Genomic DNA, 15,237 nt, shown 5'->3' with positions numbered 1-15,237 from the left:
TAGGGTTTACATTCACATGCAACCACGTTTATTTTGTTTCTTATTATTTTTTCAGTACCAGTGAATAATATTCACACGTTGTTCATAAATAAGCTGTTTGTCATATTCACACATTCAAATAGAATACAAATTGTTCTTCGTCTCCAAAAAGGAAACAAAACTGAATAAATTCATAGAAATTTCACTGAATATATATATACACATTGATTTAGAAATTATTTTTAAAATTTTTTATGAAGAAAGACAAAAAAAAACTGATTTTTTTAATAACATTTTTATATTTCTCATGAAAATATTATTAATTTTTTTAAATAGTTCATTAACAAATATTTTAAGAATATTGTGAAATGGACCCATTTAATATTGATACATTTTTTCACCTTTTAGTTCTTAGTTTCAAATTTTAACTAACGGATGAATTTTTGTTGCCTCTTAATCTAATGGTAATTACAATGTCGTTCTTATAGTACATAAAGTACAGTATTCTTCATCATTAATATGGTAGTTCAATAAAGTGCGGTAGGTGTGGAAAAACTGTCATTTTACAAGGTTGATTATCCAATCTTACTAATTAGGTGGCTCCAAATTGTGTAATGAAGTTACCGACACGGCGAGTTTATTTATTAGCATTTATGAATTTCTTTTTCCTTTTTCATGCATTTCGGAAGATAAATCATGGTAAGTTTTTGTTAACGAATGCACTAAGGCCTAATAACAATGGTTAAGATGTAATTAATGCTTAATTAAATAATGCTTTTATATATTTTTCAAAAAATAAAGTCAAATTATATATATAAACACACATAGCCACAATGAATTTGTGCATGTAAGTTAATGAATTATATATTAACACATGTATTTTATTTTATAAAAACATGTGCATTACAATTTATAATTGAATATTTATTAGTCTCTAAGCTGTATTTTTTTTTTAGAGAATTTTAACTTATGTTGTCCGCTCTTGATGATAACTCTTATATCATTAAACCAAGACGCTAATTAGTTTTTAGTATAGACGAGGATTGAACCCCAAATCTCTTATACAACTATTAGAAACTTTACCAGTTGAGCTAACTGAAACTCAAATCTAACCTGTACCTTTATGACACTTGTTAACAAGACCAAATATCTTATAATTATATTAGGGCAAAGATTGGGTCTAATGCTCTTGTGCACTAATGTTCTTGTGCATTGGACCGGTTAAGATTATGACATGTATCCCCATTTAATTACATGATATGATTTCAACAAGTTTAATGAATAAGAGTACTTACCAAGCCAAGACAATTACACTATATATATTAAGTTCAATGTGATACGATTATGCACTCAAAGTTAAAAACTGAACAATATGCTTTGAATTTCTTGACTGACAAAATATAGCAGTGAAGAATAGCAAATTTTTATTATTCTTTGTTATAAATAGCAAAACCAATGTGGCGTGGAATCCAAATATACGTGGTTATCTTTTCATGTGACTTGAGAGATGGTTATAGATTACAATAAATAAAACATAAAATAAAAACTTCAGTCTTATTTGAATATTTCACTTTATGTTTATGTTTTCCTTATAAAGTAATGAAAATTTTAAATGGTAAAAAAAAAAAAAAACTATCTTATATGACTATTCTATTTTCTACTCTACCTACTTTGACAGAACATATTAGGATGGCAAAGCATAAAGAGAAATATTAAAAGGAGAAAGTCTATAAAAGAAAAAAATTCTAAAATCACAACATTTTCAAATGCAAAGCGATGAGTTATTATTGCCTATTACTAATAAATAAAAAAAGTAATTTTAAATGTGAGTTTAAATTAGAATTGATGACAATTTATTACCTATAAATTATTGTGAAAATAGTATGAATACATTGTGGAACATAGCATTTTTAAAAATATAACAATTTTTAAGAAGATATTTCACACATATATACATTTAAATTAGGTTAAGTTAGAATTCTATAAATAATAATAAAAAAACATTAAAATAGAAAAGAAGGTGTTTATTGGTCTATGATAGAGGTGTTCCCCGAGCTAACTTCTCCCACACAAAACGTTGGAAAAGGAAACAGAGTTCAGAGATTGGAAAACAATGCCGACCACATAATAGCTTTGCCACTTAAAGAAAAAAGAAAAAGAAAACTAAAAAAGAAATCGAAAATATAGTACTAATTAACAGTAACAACTCTTTGAAAAGCCCGCAAATCCAGCCGAAAATAAATCCAAATCCAGGCGTATTTATGACCTTATAAGCAAATCGACCTATCACCCTACATATCACACTTACTTATCACAATTACAAATAAGTACTCTGACTTATAATATGCACTTATCAAGCCAATCCATCTCATCTCGTTTCTTTTGTCTCTCACCACGGTATTTAAACCTGTCCGATTCCTTTGTTTCTTCGCTTCAGACCTCTCTTTCTCTCACACATTTTTCCAAATCCCTAACCCTTTTTCTCTGTATAAATACTCAAACAGAGCATAGCTCGCTCTCTCAAAGCGAACAAAAGCTAGAGAGAGAGAAAAAGCAAAGCTATAGAAGCTTAGAAAAACCACTCAGAAATTCTCTCAAACCGTCCGATCTGTGAAAAAATAAATTCTCTCTAAGGTATTTTTCTCTTTCTCTTCCTCATTTTCCTATTTTATTTTATTTTTAATTTAAATTTTTGTTAATTTTTTTTTCTGGTTGAAAATTTGTACTGAGATAATCTGTGTTTGTTTGTTTTTTTTTGTTTTTTTTTTTTTTGTACGTGTTTGGTGCATAATTTAGGGTTTTGATGCTGAAGTGTTATCGATCTGTGAAGGTGTAGATCTTTCTGGTAGTTTTGTTCAATTTTTTTTTTTATTAGAGACAAAGCAGCCATGTCTTCGCTTAGCAGAGAACTCGTATTTCTCATACTTCAGTTTCTCGACGAAGAGAAATTCAAAGAAACTGTGCACAAGTACGCTTATTTTTCCCTAATTTTGCTCAAAATTATTATTTTTTTGGGTTTTTGTATGATATATTTGGTTAATAATGGTGATTGTGGATGCGAAAGGTTGGAGCAAGAGTCAGGGTTTTTCTTCAACATGAGGTATTTTGAGGATATGGTGACAAATGGTGAGTGGGAGGAGGTGGAGAAGTACCTTTCTGGTTTCACAAAAGTTGATGATAATAGGTACTCCATGAAGATCTTCTTTGAGATTCGCAAGCAGAAGTACCTTGAAGCTTTAGATAAGTATGTGTGTGTGTTTTTTTTTTTTTTAATATTTAAAAATGCTTTATATTGAATTTTGGATTTTGTGTTGAACTGTGGCTTTGTTAGCTTTGCTCATTTTGATTGTTTGCTACTTGTTGTTGGTTTATTATTGTCTGAAAAAAATTGAGAAATGGAATTAAAAAAATTGATAATTGGTAGGCGGGATCGTGCTAAAGCCGTGGAGATTTTAGTTAAGGACTTGAAAGTGTTCGCTGCATTTAATGAAGACCTATTTAAGGAAATTACGCAGCTTCTGACTTTGGAAAACTTTCGGTATGAAGCATGTGATTTTGAGAATTGTTTTTGTATATTTCAGGTTCTTGCGTTTGTTATGATAATGACTACAGACCATATTTTTTTAAATAAGCTAAAATTTTCATGGGTTTCTCTGTTTTTTTTTTTTTTAATAATTAATTTGCAGAGATAATGAACAGCTATCTAAATATGGAGATACTAAGTCTGCTAGGGGTATAATGCTTGCTGAGCTAAAAAAGTTGATAGAAGCTAACCCCCTGTTTCGTGACAAGCTTCAATTTCCTCCATTGAAGAACTCAAGATTGCGAACTCTAATTAATCAGAGGTCCCTGAGAAATTCTTGCCTTTTCTTTTGTATTTTAGACTCATTGGTAGAGTCTTGCTTTAAGTAATACATATATTTTTACTGTCTTCTTACATTTCTTTGCATTGGATTGCAGTTTAAATTGGCAGCATCAACTTTGTAAGAACCCAAGGCCTAACCCTGACATTAAGACACTATTTGTAGACCACACTTGTGCAACACCAAATGGTGCACGGGCCCCGTCCCCTGTCACGAATCCCTTAATGGGTGCCGTCCCTAAGGCGGGGGGTTTCCCACCACTGAGCGCTCATGGTGTAAGTGAGAACTATATGATAACTGTTCTGCCTTTTAGGTAATTAAGCTGTTTTGAAGTTTGAATTGCTGGATATTTGACTCTGTTCTATATGTTTATAGCCATTTCAGCCTGCACCGGCTGCTCTTCCAACGTCTCTTGCTGGCTGGATGGCCAATCCATCTTCTGTGCCTCACCCTTCAGCTTCTGCAGGACCCATAGGTTTGGCTGCAGCTAACAATGCAGGTTGTTATATATTACACAAAGCCTTTTCACCTACTGCTTTTGGAACTGTTTTGCTAACGTTAGATGTTCCACACTGTAGAATGATATAAATGCATGTCTACTTATTATGGTTGGCTATAACTTATAAGCAAAGCGTACTTGATCAAGATGATGCGATTGGTAAATCATAATCAGGATATTGAAACACGGAATTTAAAAAATTATGAGAAGCATACTTATCGAAAAAGGAGAAAAAATCCTGATAGAAGCATGAAATTTTAATATGAAGACACTCTTGCACCCTTCTTTTTTAGTTAACATCTCTGTGTCCGTTTTAACTTATGTATTTCTACCCAATGTGCGTCTGTTTTTATCATGGTGGCAGCAATGTCGAAGCGCCCAAGAACTCCTACGAATAACCCCACTATGGACTATCAAACAGCTGATTCTGAACATGTCTTGAAGAGAGCTAGACCTTTTGGAATGTCCGATGAGGTACCACATATCTCTTTCATCCTATTTCTTCTCTTTATGACTAGATTTACTCAGTAGAAATCTGAGTAATTAGTACTTTTACTAAATTTTAAAGTTTTCGCACATCTGATTTTGGGCAATCTTTTAACATGGCTTGAGACTTGTGGTGCCAACCCTTTGAGGCTCAAGGAAATTGATTTATGCAGTCAGCGAGATGTGAGGGTTCTCTTATTGCACAATTGGGGGTTGAATATTGTTGTATTTATTTATTATTCTCTCTTTTCTTTGTTCTTACTTTCTTTCAATCTTAGTTTTTCTGGTGTTGCCAATACGTTGTAGCTCAAATGATGCTTCCTTATTCCAAAATAATTGGATAGAGGGTGCTTTTAGGTACTAGTGCATATGGGGAAAAAATCACATTTTTTCTCTAGTTGTGGTGTTTTAAATTTCCCTTGGCATATTGTGAGGTGCACATTGCACTTATTACATAACTGGGAGTTGCATCCCCTCCTCTTTCTTCCCCATTTTCCCCCCCTTTCAATCACTTTTTTTTTATTGTGTTGCAGTTCTTATTCTTTTCCATGGGACATTGTGATTAGAAACTAGGTACTCATGCTGCATCTATGCTACTTGTCTTACGATGTGGGTTGATGGGGTGGTCCTGTTTTAATCTATGTAGGAGGAAAGCTCTTTGCCTCAATTTCGGCTTTAGGGAATGAGATTTACTTTCCTGATTGAATATCAAGCCATCAAGCAACCAATCGAAGTGAGAAAGGAGATTGATATAGAAAATAGAATGATTTAATGTGAAGATGGGGTTACATATGAGATGTTACATACTTTTTATTAACTAATGATTAATTGACTTATTAATTCAAAAGCACTTGTTTAGCATATATATTAGAATGCCTATTAAATTGAATTATCCTTTATATTTAATGAAAATCCTTTAGTGATTATAAAATATCATACAGATTAATTTGAACTTGTAAAAAAAAAAAAAACAGTACAGATAATTTGATTCTAATATTAGGCCATATTAATTTGAAATAAATGGAGGAGTACATAAATTTAGAAGAAATGTTCATTTGGTTGTTTGGGTTCTGGTTTGTGCTTCCTTTTCTGGCCCTAGTACACGGGAAGGGGTTGGGTTCTCAGTATTCATGGTGATTACATGATTGGTATTCTTTTGGCTGTAATGTCATGTCATTGTATGAAATTTTGATAATAATCTTATAGTTTGTGAAACTGAGGTCGATGTCCTTTGTCTTCAAGCCTAACTTTTAGCTTTTACCTTTGCTTGAAAAATGCTTCAATGCGTAATTTATGCCTTTTCTTGAAAGAAAATGTTAAAGGTTAAAGTTTACATAATTGGTGATACATACATGATTTTTCAACAGGTCAACAATCTGCCAGTAAATGTTCTTCCTGTTCAATACACTGGCCAGAGCCATGGTCAAAGTTCCTACACTTCTTCTGACTTGCCCAAGACTATTGTTATGACTCTTAATCAAGGATCAGCTGTCAAGAGTATGGATTTCCATCCAGTGCAACAAATTCTACTTCTTGGTGAGCACCTGTTTCTGTTTTGCATGGAGTTTTTATTTAAATTTGGGTTTGGATTCTGGATCATTAGCATTTTCCCCCCCTTAATACTCGTGCCTCAATAATTTCAGTTGGAACAAACATGGGTGAGGCCATGGTGTGGGAACTAGGTAGTCGTGAAAGGATTGCTTCTAAAAATTTCAAAGTCTGGGATCTTGGGTCATGGTCAGTGGCTCTGCAGGTTTGGCTTTTGATACTGGTTTTTTTCTTTTTGCATGTGTCATGTTTGGTGTCTAGTAATTAAACCACTTCTTCAGTAAAAGTCACATTTTCTTGTTCTCTTATAGGCATCTCTGACGAATGATTATACAGCATCGGTCAATCGCGTTGTGTGGAGCCCTGACGGAAACCTTTTTGGTGGGTTCAAATGCTTTTGCTGATATATTGTACTGTTTAATTATTGTTTTTTGATTTAGAAACCTGAGACTCTGGTGTCTTAGAAAAAAGAATGTTATAAGAATGACACTGAGCTTCTTGTGAGTCATGATTCTTCTTGTCCCTGCTCAGGTGTTGCATACTCTAAGCACATTGTGCACATATACTCCTATCATGGTGGTGATGATCTACGAAACCACCTAGAGGTTTGTGCCATCAACTAATCCCTCTAATGTTGAGTTTCCTTTTGTGGCCTTCTTGAACTTATTATTATTAAGGGTCCAGTTAGCAGGTTCACTTATTAGGGAATGAGCCATTTTAGACAAGTTTTAATATCACTTTTATGGAAAATATAAAAAAATTGCTTTTTTCCTTTCCCATAAAAAGTTTTTGAAATTATTTCTTAAACAAATTCCCTTAGGGCATCTGTTAACAAGATCATATTATTAATTATTAATTATTTTTTATTTCATGTTTTTTTAGTTTCTTTCTTATGAAAATTTTATATGGTTCCCTCTGGCTAACTAATTTCTTTTTGGTTTCTCAGATTGAGGCTCATTCTGGCAGTGTAAATGATCTTGCTTTCTCTTATCCAAATAAACAACTCTGTGTTGTCACTTGTGGTGAGGACAGAGTCATTAAGGTTTGTTTTGTTCTATAACCATTTCTGATGTGATTTTGTGGGTGGGAAATTATATATAACGTTTCAAGGATTGTTTTGCAGGTGTGGGATGTAGCCACTGGGAATAGGCAGTATACCTTTGAGGGTCATGAAGCACCTGTATATTCCGTATGTCCACATCACAAGGAAAATATTCAGGTATTTTTTTCAATTATATTGATTGTAAAGCAAGAAAAATGAGGTGTTCTTGTTCTGTAAATTTTTTTTTCCTTTTAATTATGAAAGGAAGGCATTAGGATCCAATTTAAACAAAGAAGGGGGCTTTATATATTATTTTGTTTCACTTAAGTTACACATCAAATCTGTATAGGTTATTTGACTCCTCACCCCCCCCCCCCCCAAAAAAAAAAAAGAAAAATGAAAGAAAGAGAATCTGTACTTTTAACCTAATCACTAAGATTTTCATGTCTTGTTTGCAGTCAAAATGTGTTTTTTTCCATTTTCAATATTTGGCCTTGCTAAGCTACTTACAAGGTCCTGCCATTTTATGAGACGCATGGATAATTAGAATCTCTAACAGATTTGTCAAAGTATTTGCATGTTGGGCTTGCTTTGTGACTGGATGAAAAAGTAAAAAGCTACTTCCACAGTTATAGGAACAAATTATTGGCGTAGGAAAAACTAAAACAATGCAACACGGAAATTAAAGAGAATGTAAAATAATGATGGAGAACTTAGGAGTTAGATACCTAGGCTTGCTTAAAGTCAGCAGCAAGCTTGAATAAACCTCTAGGAGTTAGCACTTGGAGTTAACTAGTCAGCACCAGACCATTGGGGCAAAATTAGAATTAGGGTTTACTATATACAGTATTGTACTCCTTTGCAGAGAGTATCATTTTAACGATGTAACAAGCCACCCCAATGAGCTGACGCTCTTTGGCTAATTCTAAATGAATTGAGAAATCCAAATGATTGAATTATAAAAAAAAATACCCGTGGCTGTAAATAAAATTACTAATAAACCTAATTAAATAGCAGGGCCTAAATTAAAATATAATTGACCTAGGAAAATACTATCGACTCCAGAATCAAAAAAGACTAAATTAAAATAAATATTTGCTTGCACGTCTCAAGTCAATTTATTAAAGTAGGGAAACAAGCAACCAGGAAGGACAGGTTTGAGTTTATTTGAGTTATTTGCTTTGGTTTTTTACTTAAAAAAATTATATAGCTGTTGGATTTTCTAAGCTTCCTTTAATTTTTTTTTTCCACCAGTTTATCTTTTCAACTGCAACTGATGGAAAGATAAAGGCATGGTTGTATGATAACATGGGTTCAAGAGTTGACTATGATGCACCAGGCCATTCATCCACCACAATGGCATACAGTGCCGATGGAACAAGGTCCATATATGAAATTTGTACTTTATCAAAAAACAAATTTGCTATCATATGATGATGTTACTGAAATTGCTTTCCATTATCTATGGGCAACTCATAGGTTGTTCTCATGTGGGACAAATAAAGAAGGAGAATCATACTTAGTGGAATGGAATGAAAGTGAAGGTGCTGTCAAGCGCACATATCATGGTCTTGGGAAGCGAACTGTGGGGATTGTGCAATTTGATACAACTAGAAATCGGTTCTTAGCTGCTGGTGATGATTTCTTGGTCAAATTTTGGGACATGGACAATACGCAGTTATTGGCAACTACTGAAGTGGAGGGTTCTTTACCGGTAATTATGGTTATGCTTGGCTTAGTGTTGATTTATCTTTAGAAATCTTCTTGCCAACCAATTATCCTGGTCTTGAAAACCTGCAGGCTTCTCCTTGTATTAGATTTAACAAGGAAGGTATACTGTTAGCTGTCTCAACAAATGACAATGGTGTTAGAATCTTAGCAAATGCAGATGGAATTAGGCTTCTAAGAACTGTGGAGAATCGCACGTTTGATGCTTCTAGAGTTGCTTCTGCGGCTGTTAAGGTAAACACCCCCAACACCCACCCCCACCCCCGCACGCACGCACGTGCGTAAGAAAAGCAAATCTTTTTCAATTATATTTCCTAATTGCATAATCTGTATATAGGCCCCTTCTTTAGGCACTTTTGGATCTGCCGATATAACTGTTGGAACAAGCATTGGAGATCGAGCTCCTCCTGTAGCAGCCATGGTTGGAATGGTGAGTGTTTAATTAGCGGCCTTCTGTGGGTGCTTAATGAGAGTTCATTAGAAGAACCAATCTGTTAATTTGATCTATGCATGCTATTACAAGGGAGCATGTGTGCTTGTTACTGTATACGTTTTGGATGTTCATTAAAGTTAATATTTATACATCAAGGGATTAATTTTTTCCTTTTTTGAGTTTGTGTAGAACAATGATAGTCGAAGTTTGGATATAAAACCCAGAATTGCTGATGAGTCAGTTGATAAATCTAGGAGCTGGAAACTGACAGAGATCAATGAACAATCACAATGCCGCTCCTTGAGGCTCCCTGATAGTTTAACAGCAATGAGGGTATGGGTCCACTCTCTCTCATCTTATTAGAAAGAAGATAATTTTTGTGCCACTTCACCAACTTTTGTTGACTTTCAAATGATAAATGCTTTCTTCTTCTTTTATTCTGTCTTGTGTACTTGTGTAAGTCTAGTTGACAATGCAGAGTTTTAATTTTGGAAACCACATATGGGACTACTAAATCACAGCATTGGTCCAATTGTGTGCATGCGTTTGCACAACTAAAGGTCATCATGAATGCTTTACCTAGTAATCGGTTTGGGTGCATGCATATTTTGTGTTTATGTATGTGCATGTGAGAGGGAGTATAGTATAATGTAAAAAAGTCTCATCTGTTTTCAGCTTTTGGTGTGATCCATGCTTGGCTACTAGTGCAATCCTATGGATGGTTTATTCTAGCTCTTGATAATGGACAAGTCTATGGAACTATTTTCAATATACTTCTTTTGAGCATATTGTAATCACTTATAGATAATAAAAAATGGTTCTGTGAAATGAAAAAAAAAAGCTTTTATTATTAAGACTATCATTTTTATTTATTTTAAATAGTTTTAGTAGTCATGGAATAGTATGATGCTTTCTAGGAAGTTTGCATTATCTATATTCGAGTTCAAGTAATCAATTAAAATCCGTCTGCCCAAACTTGGTACTGTTATAACATTGCATGGTTGCTAACAGGCAGTAAAGCAAGAATGAAATGCTATCAATTTATAAGGGTTTTAATTTTTTTTAATAATAATAATAATAATATTTTTTAATTATAAAAAAACTACATTGGATGTAAATGAATTAGTTTCAGTTGAGTAGTTATGATAATTTGCATTTGATCAGCTATGGAATGAGTGGATTGTAGTCTAGTGGAGGATTGGGGTCAATGATGCTGACCAGACCAGGGATTAACAGACCACTTGGCTTTTAAAAGAAAAGGATTAATAGTCACGCTTTGTTTGTTTTGGCGATAATGTTTTCAAGAAAATGAGTTATTTTTCAAAAAAAGTATTTTCTATAAAAATATTTATTATGTTTGATATCAACTTTAAATGGGTTGAAAAGCAATACCCTAACCTCCCTTATTTAGCTTGCTGTGAGATAGAGTTGTTTTCCAAAAAAATTTAGTAGAAAACAATCTTTAAAGATAATTTTCTTTGGACTCATTTTTTCTGATGCTACCAAACATTGGAAAACACAAAAAACTATCTTTATTCAATGTTCTCCATCAAAACAAATAGAGCGTCAGTGTGTGCTGCACTTGATAATTTTCATGTCCTTTGCAATTTAATATTGCAACTCTAATTTCTTTAAATATGTCTTGCATTTGATGATAAAATACCAGTTGTATAGATCTCTTTGATTTTGAGGTTAAAAAATGGTGTTAGTATTGGTTTTCACTTATGGTTCTAACACATTGACAACTACTTCAGGTTTCTAGATTGATTTATACAAACTCTGGTCTAGCTATATTGGCATTGGCATCTAATGCTGTACATAAGCTATGGAAATGGCAGAGAAATGACCGTAATTCAACAGGGAAGGTATAGAAGTTTTTCCAGAAGGTTGCATTTCCATTTGATTGTTTTAATATCTATAAGCTTACTATTTACAAAGAATTTTCCTCATGTAGGCCACAGCTAGTGTATCACCACAATTATGGCAACCTCCAAGTGGAATATTAATGACAAATGATGCTAGTGATACAAACCCTGAGGATGCTGTTTCATGCTTTGCGCTTTCAAAGAATGACTCTTATGTCATGTCAGCTTCAGGGGGGAAAATTTCCTTATTCAATATGATGACGTTCAAGGTAGATAGTTGTGCTTCTTTGCATACATTTATCATTGGGTATATTCTGTATACTTGGTTGATTACTTTACTCAGACCTGGCATGTAGTTTTTTTTAATAAGTAAACCTAACAAACAGTGTTGATGTAGCTGTTGCTGGAGATTATTTACCAAGTCAACCCTTTTTATTTTCCACTATTTACTTATCAAAAAAATAATGACCAAGTCACTGCAGATTTTTGGGGCATGATTATTGCAATGTTATATATATGTTTAATCCTTATATATCCATAATAATGGAGACCGTAATTATTAAGTTTATATGGTTTCTAATGCAGTTTCCAGGTTGAGTATAGGGGTACTTTTTTCAGAAGTAATTATTAAGTTGGAAAAACGAAGTAAAAACCCCGGGCAAATTACTGATCTAGATATTATATTGGCTGGGTTTTAGTGGGGAGTTCTCTACACATTTCCTTCTTTTGCCTCTTCATTAAATTTGCTTCTATATCTGTGGTGGTATTTATTGTGAGGCCTTTTCACTTGCAGACAATGACAACATTCATGCCCCCACCTCCTGCTGCTACATTTCTTGCATTTCACCCTCAGGACAATAACATCATTGCCATAGGCATGGAGGACTCTTCTATTCAAATTTATAATGTTCGGGTTGATGAGGTCTTACTTCTATCTAGCTGAAAGTTGAATGTGGGAATTAAATTTGTTACTTCCTCTCTGCACTTTGTTGGTTCTGTTCAGAAATTTTAACTTTTTAAGGGGGTATTATATAATGTGTTGCTTTCAAATAAAACAGCATAACTTTTCAAAATTACCCCTTTATTTTGAACTCGAATATGCAAATAAGAAGGGGATGTCAACTTTTCAGAAAAGGTGAATGGTAGTTAGCAAAGTTATTAACATTGTGTCCACTGACCTTTCAAAGTGGACAATATTTTGTGATATCCCAAGATGAAGTAAAGGACCAACACTATGGGATAGGGGGAGTATTAATAAACTGGCTTTCGGAATTTTTAACAACTTGCATGCTTCTTTTTCACAGGTTAAGACCAAGCTAAAAGGTCATCAGAAAAGAATTACAGGCCTTGCTTTCTCTCATAATTTAAATGTGCTTGTGTCATCAGGAGCTGACTCTCAGGTAAAAAATAAAATAAAGAGTTTTCTGTAACCATAACCAACCAGTGGCTGAAATGCTTTTGAGGGCTCAACCCCCTTCATGTTTAGCTTACACTTGCCCTTTTTTGTCATTCACTATTCACATCAAGATCATTTCATTATGGCCACAAGGCCAGGCCTTGACTGGAGATGTTCTCTAAAATGGATGTCACTAGAAACGTTTCTATTTACTTTCTTTATGCCAGGCCTTTGCCAACGCCTTTATTCTCTTTTCCAATGCCTTGCATTCTTGTTTTCCTCCTAGGTAAATTTAACTTTAAGAAAAACAAAAAGAAAAACTTGTTAAACCTTTTTCTTTTTGTTCTTCTTTACAATTACCATAGGAGAAAATATGAATAATTTGACCAAATTATGCATATTGGATGCATCAACTCAAAAATGTCACCCACATCCTTTCCAACTTTAATTTTTTGTTTTTCTTTACAGCTGTGTGTTTGGAACACAGATGGATGGGAAAAACAGGCTAGTAAATCCTTACAGATGCCAGGTGGGCGAGCTGCAGCTCCCCTTGCGGATACCCGTGTTCAATTTCATCTAGATCAGATGCATTTGCTGGTTGTTCATGAAACACAAATAGCATTATATGAAGCACCAAAATTAGAATGCCTTAAACAGGTGCGCCAGTAATATAAATACATGCATTTATACATAACTGCATGAGATATGCATGCATAACTAATTGAACATGTGTTGTTTTTTCGAATTGTAATTGCATTTCTTTAATTGATTCGCATTTACGAGTGCATTGGGTATTTAAGCTTTGTTATCAATGTGGTTGTGGATTTAGTTTTACCTAGTTCAAGGCTACTGACATTTTTATTATTAACTTGTGTTTTCTCAAATAGTGGGCCCCTCGGGAAATTAGTGGGCCCATAACACATGCCACATATTCCTGTGATAGCCAGTCAATATACGTGAGCTTTGAAGATGGAAGTGTGGGTGTTCTTACTGCTGCAACACTAAGACTGAGATGTCGAATAAATCAGAATGCTTATCTACCTCCCAACCCAAGGTGCATACTCTTATCAATTATATTTTAGCTGATTGACTTGTATTTACACACTAAAACTCATCTAACAACATATAATTCTTACAGCTTAAGAGTGCACCCTCTTGTCATTGCGGCACATCCATCCGAACCCAATCAGTTTGCATTAGGTCTTACAGATGGTGGAGTGCATATACTTGAGCCATTGGAGTCAGAAGGAAAATGGGGCACCTCCCCGCCAACTGAAAATGGCGCAGGACCTAGTACCGCGTCTGGTGCAGCTGGTTCGGATCAACCCCAAAGGTGACAGTTCCATGTGTGTTCATTTCACCAAGGAATTTTACTGTATGTATTAATGTGATTCCTTACCTGGTCCCAGCATTTTAGATTTTCTAGGGAAGCTGCTAAATTCAGGTAAGTATAGTTTAGGATACTACAACTCAACCTGGTAAAGTTTGTTAGTGGCATCTTACACAAATTTGTGGTTGAGGCATGGTGGCAACGTATTCCCTTCATTTAGCATAATTGAAGAAGACGAGATTATGGTGTAAATTTGGAGGACGGCGTACCATTGATGATTGAATGGAAGATTAAGGTCTGACTATAGAGGAACTCCGGGTCTTGAGTTGCTTTGGTCTTGGGCCCTGGTTATTTTATCATTTTCCTTTTCACTAAATTAATCAGCATTTTTTGCCCCTTTTTATTTTTTATTTTTTTACCTGGTGAGTTGTGAACACAGATACTTCTAGGTCCTATTTAAGAAATATAATTTTGGTTACTCTGTCCATTAATTTAATCTTCTCTGAAAAATACCTACTACAGTTGATAAGAATTGGCTCGTTGCTTATTTATGTGTTGAAACTGTGTCCGATGTATAAGCCATCGCATTCAGTGACATACGAATTATGCTCCGAAGCTTCCTTTTTTTTTTTTTTTTGATAAACACTCCGAAGCTTCCTTATTTGTGGTCTTGACTGTCCTCATTTGACGATTGACTCAAAAGACTTGCCTATCACCCTATTGCGATGATTATTGAACGGCCGAATACTTGGTTGGCTTAAGGTTGACACACCACAATAAAGTTCAGAACAGACGAACAGGTGTGGGAAAGTAGCAGTATGAATTATTCTTAGAGCAGTTCGCAATTTCTTTTGCGTGTGTGTGTGTATATATATATACATATTCAGGTTACTTCCACGATGAGTTGAACACACCTAAAACTAGTAGGTTTTTCTCAGTAAATATATTTATTTATCTATTGGAAAAAAATTCTAGATTTTTGGTTCCATCATGATTGAATGCCCCCAAGACTGGTAAGCCTTTTTCACAGTGAGCATATACCTATATCTAACTACAACTCAAAATCCC

The 15,237-nt window shown here is 34.2% G+C and overlaps 1 protein-coding gene across 1 annotated transcript; it reads left to right on the top strand.

Annotated features, from left to right (window-relative positions):
• The first annotated feature begins 2,409 nt into the window (after positions 1–2,409).
• Positions 2,410–14,660, top strand: LOC142613723 (topless-related protein 4-like). The gene is made up of 26 exons (XM_075786198.1): positions 2,410–2,613; positions 2,776–2,947; positions 3,044–3,223; positions 3,404–3,517; positions 3,666–3,824; positions 3,940–4,117; positions 4,218–4,341; positions 4,706–4,815; positions 6,195–6,363; positions 6,471–6,580; positions 6,687–6,756; positions 6,907–6,980; positions 7,322–7,417; positions 7,499–7,594; positions 8,672–8,799; positions 8,897–9,131; positions 9,218–9,379; positions 9,483–9,575; positions 9,768–9,911; positions 11,333–11,443; positions 11,533–11,712; positions 12,237–12,365; positions 12,748–12,843; positions 13,308–13,496; positions 13,727–13,893; positions 13,978–14,660. The coding sequence occupies exons 2-26, from the start codon at positions 2,868–2,870 to the stop codon at positions 14,174–14,176; spliced, it is 3,393 nt and encodes a 1,130-aa protein (XP_075642313.1). The 5' UTR covers positions 2,410–2,613; positions 2,776–2,867; the 3' UTR covers positions 14,177–14,660.
• The last annotated feature ends 577 nt before the right edge of the window (positions 14,661–15,237 follow it).

Source organism: Castanea sativa, chromosome 1 (assembly GCF_040712315.1).
Source record: "Castanea sativa cultivar Marrone di Chiusa Pesio chromosome 1, ASM4071231v1".
Classification (NCBI taxonomy): Eukaryota; Viridiplantae; Streptophyta; class Magnoliopsida; order Fagales; family Fagaceae; genus Castanea; species Castanea sativa.
Note: the sequence above shows the minus strand (reverse complement) of the source record. Positions and strands in the feature narration are given on the sequence as shown.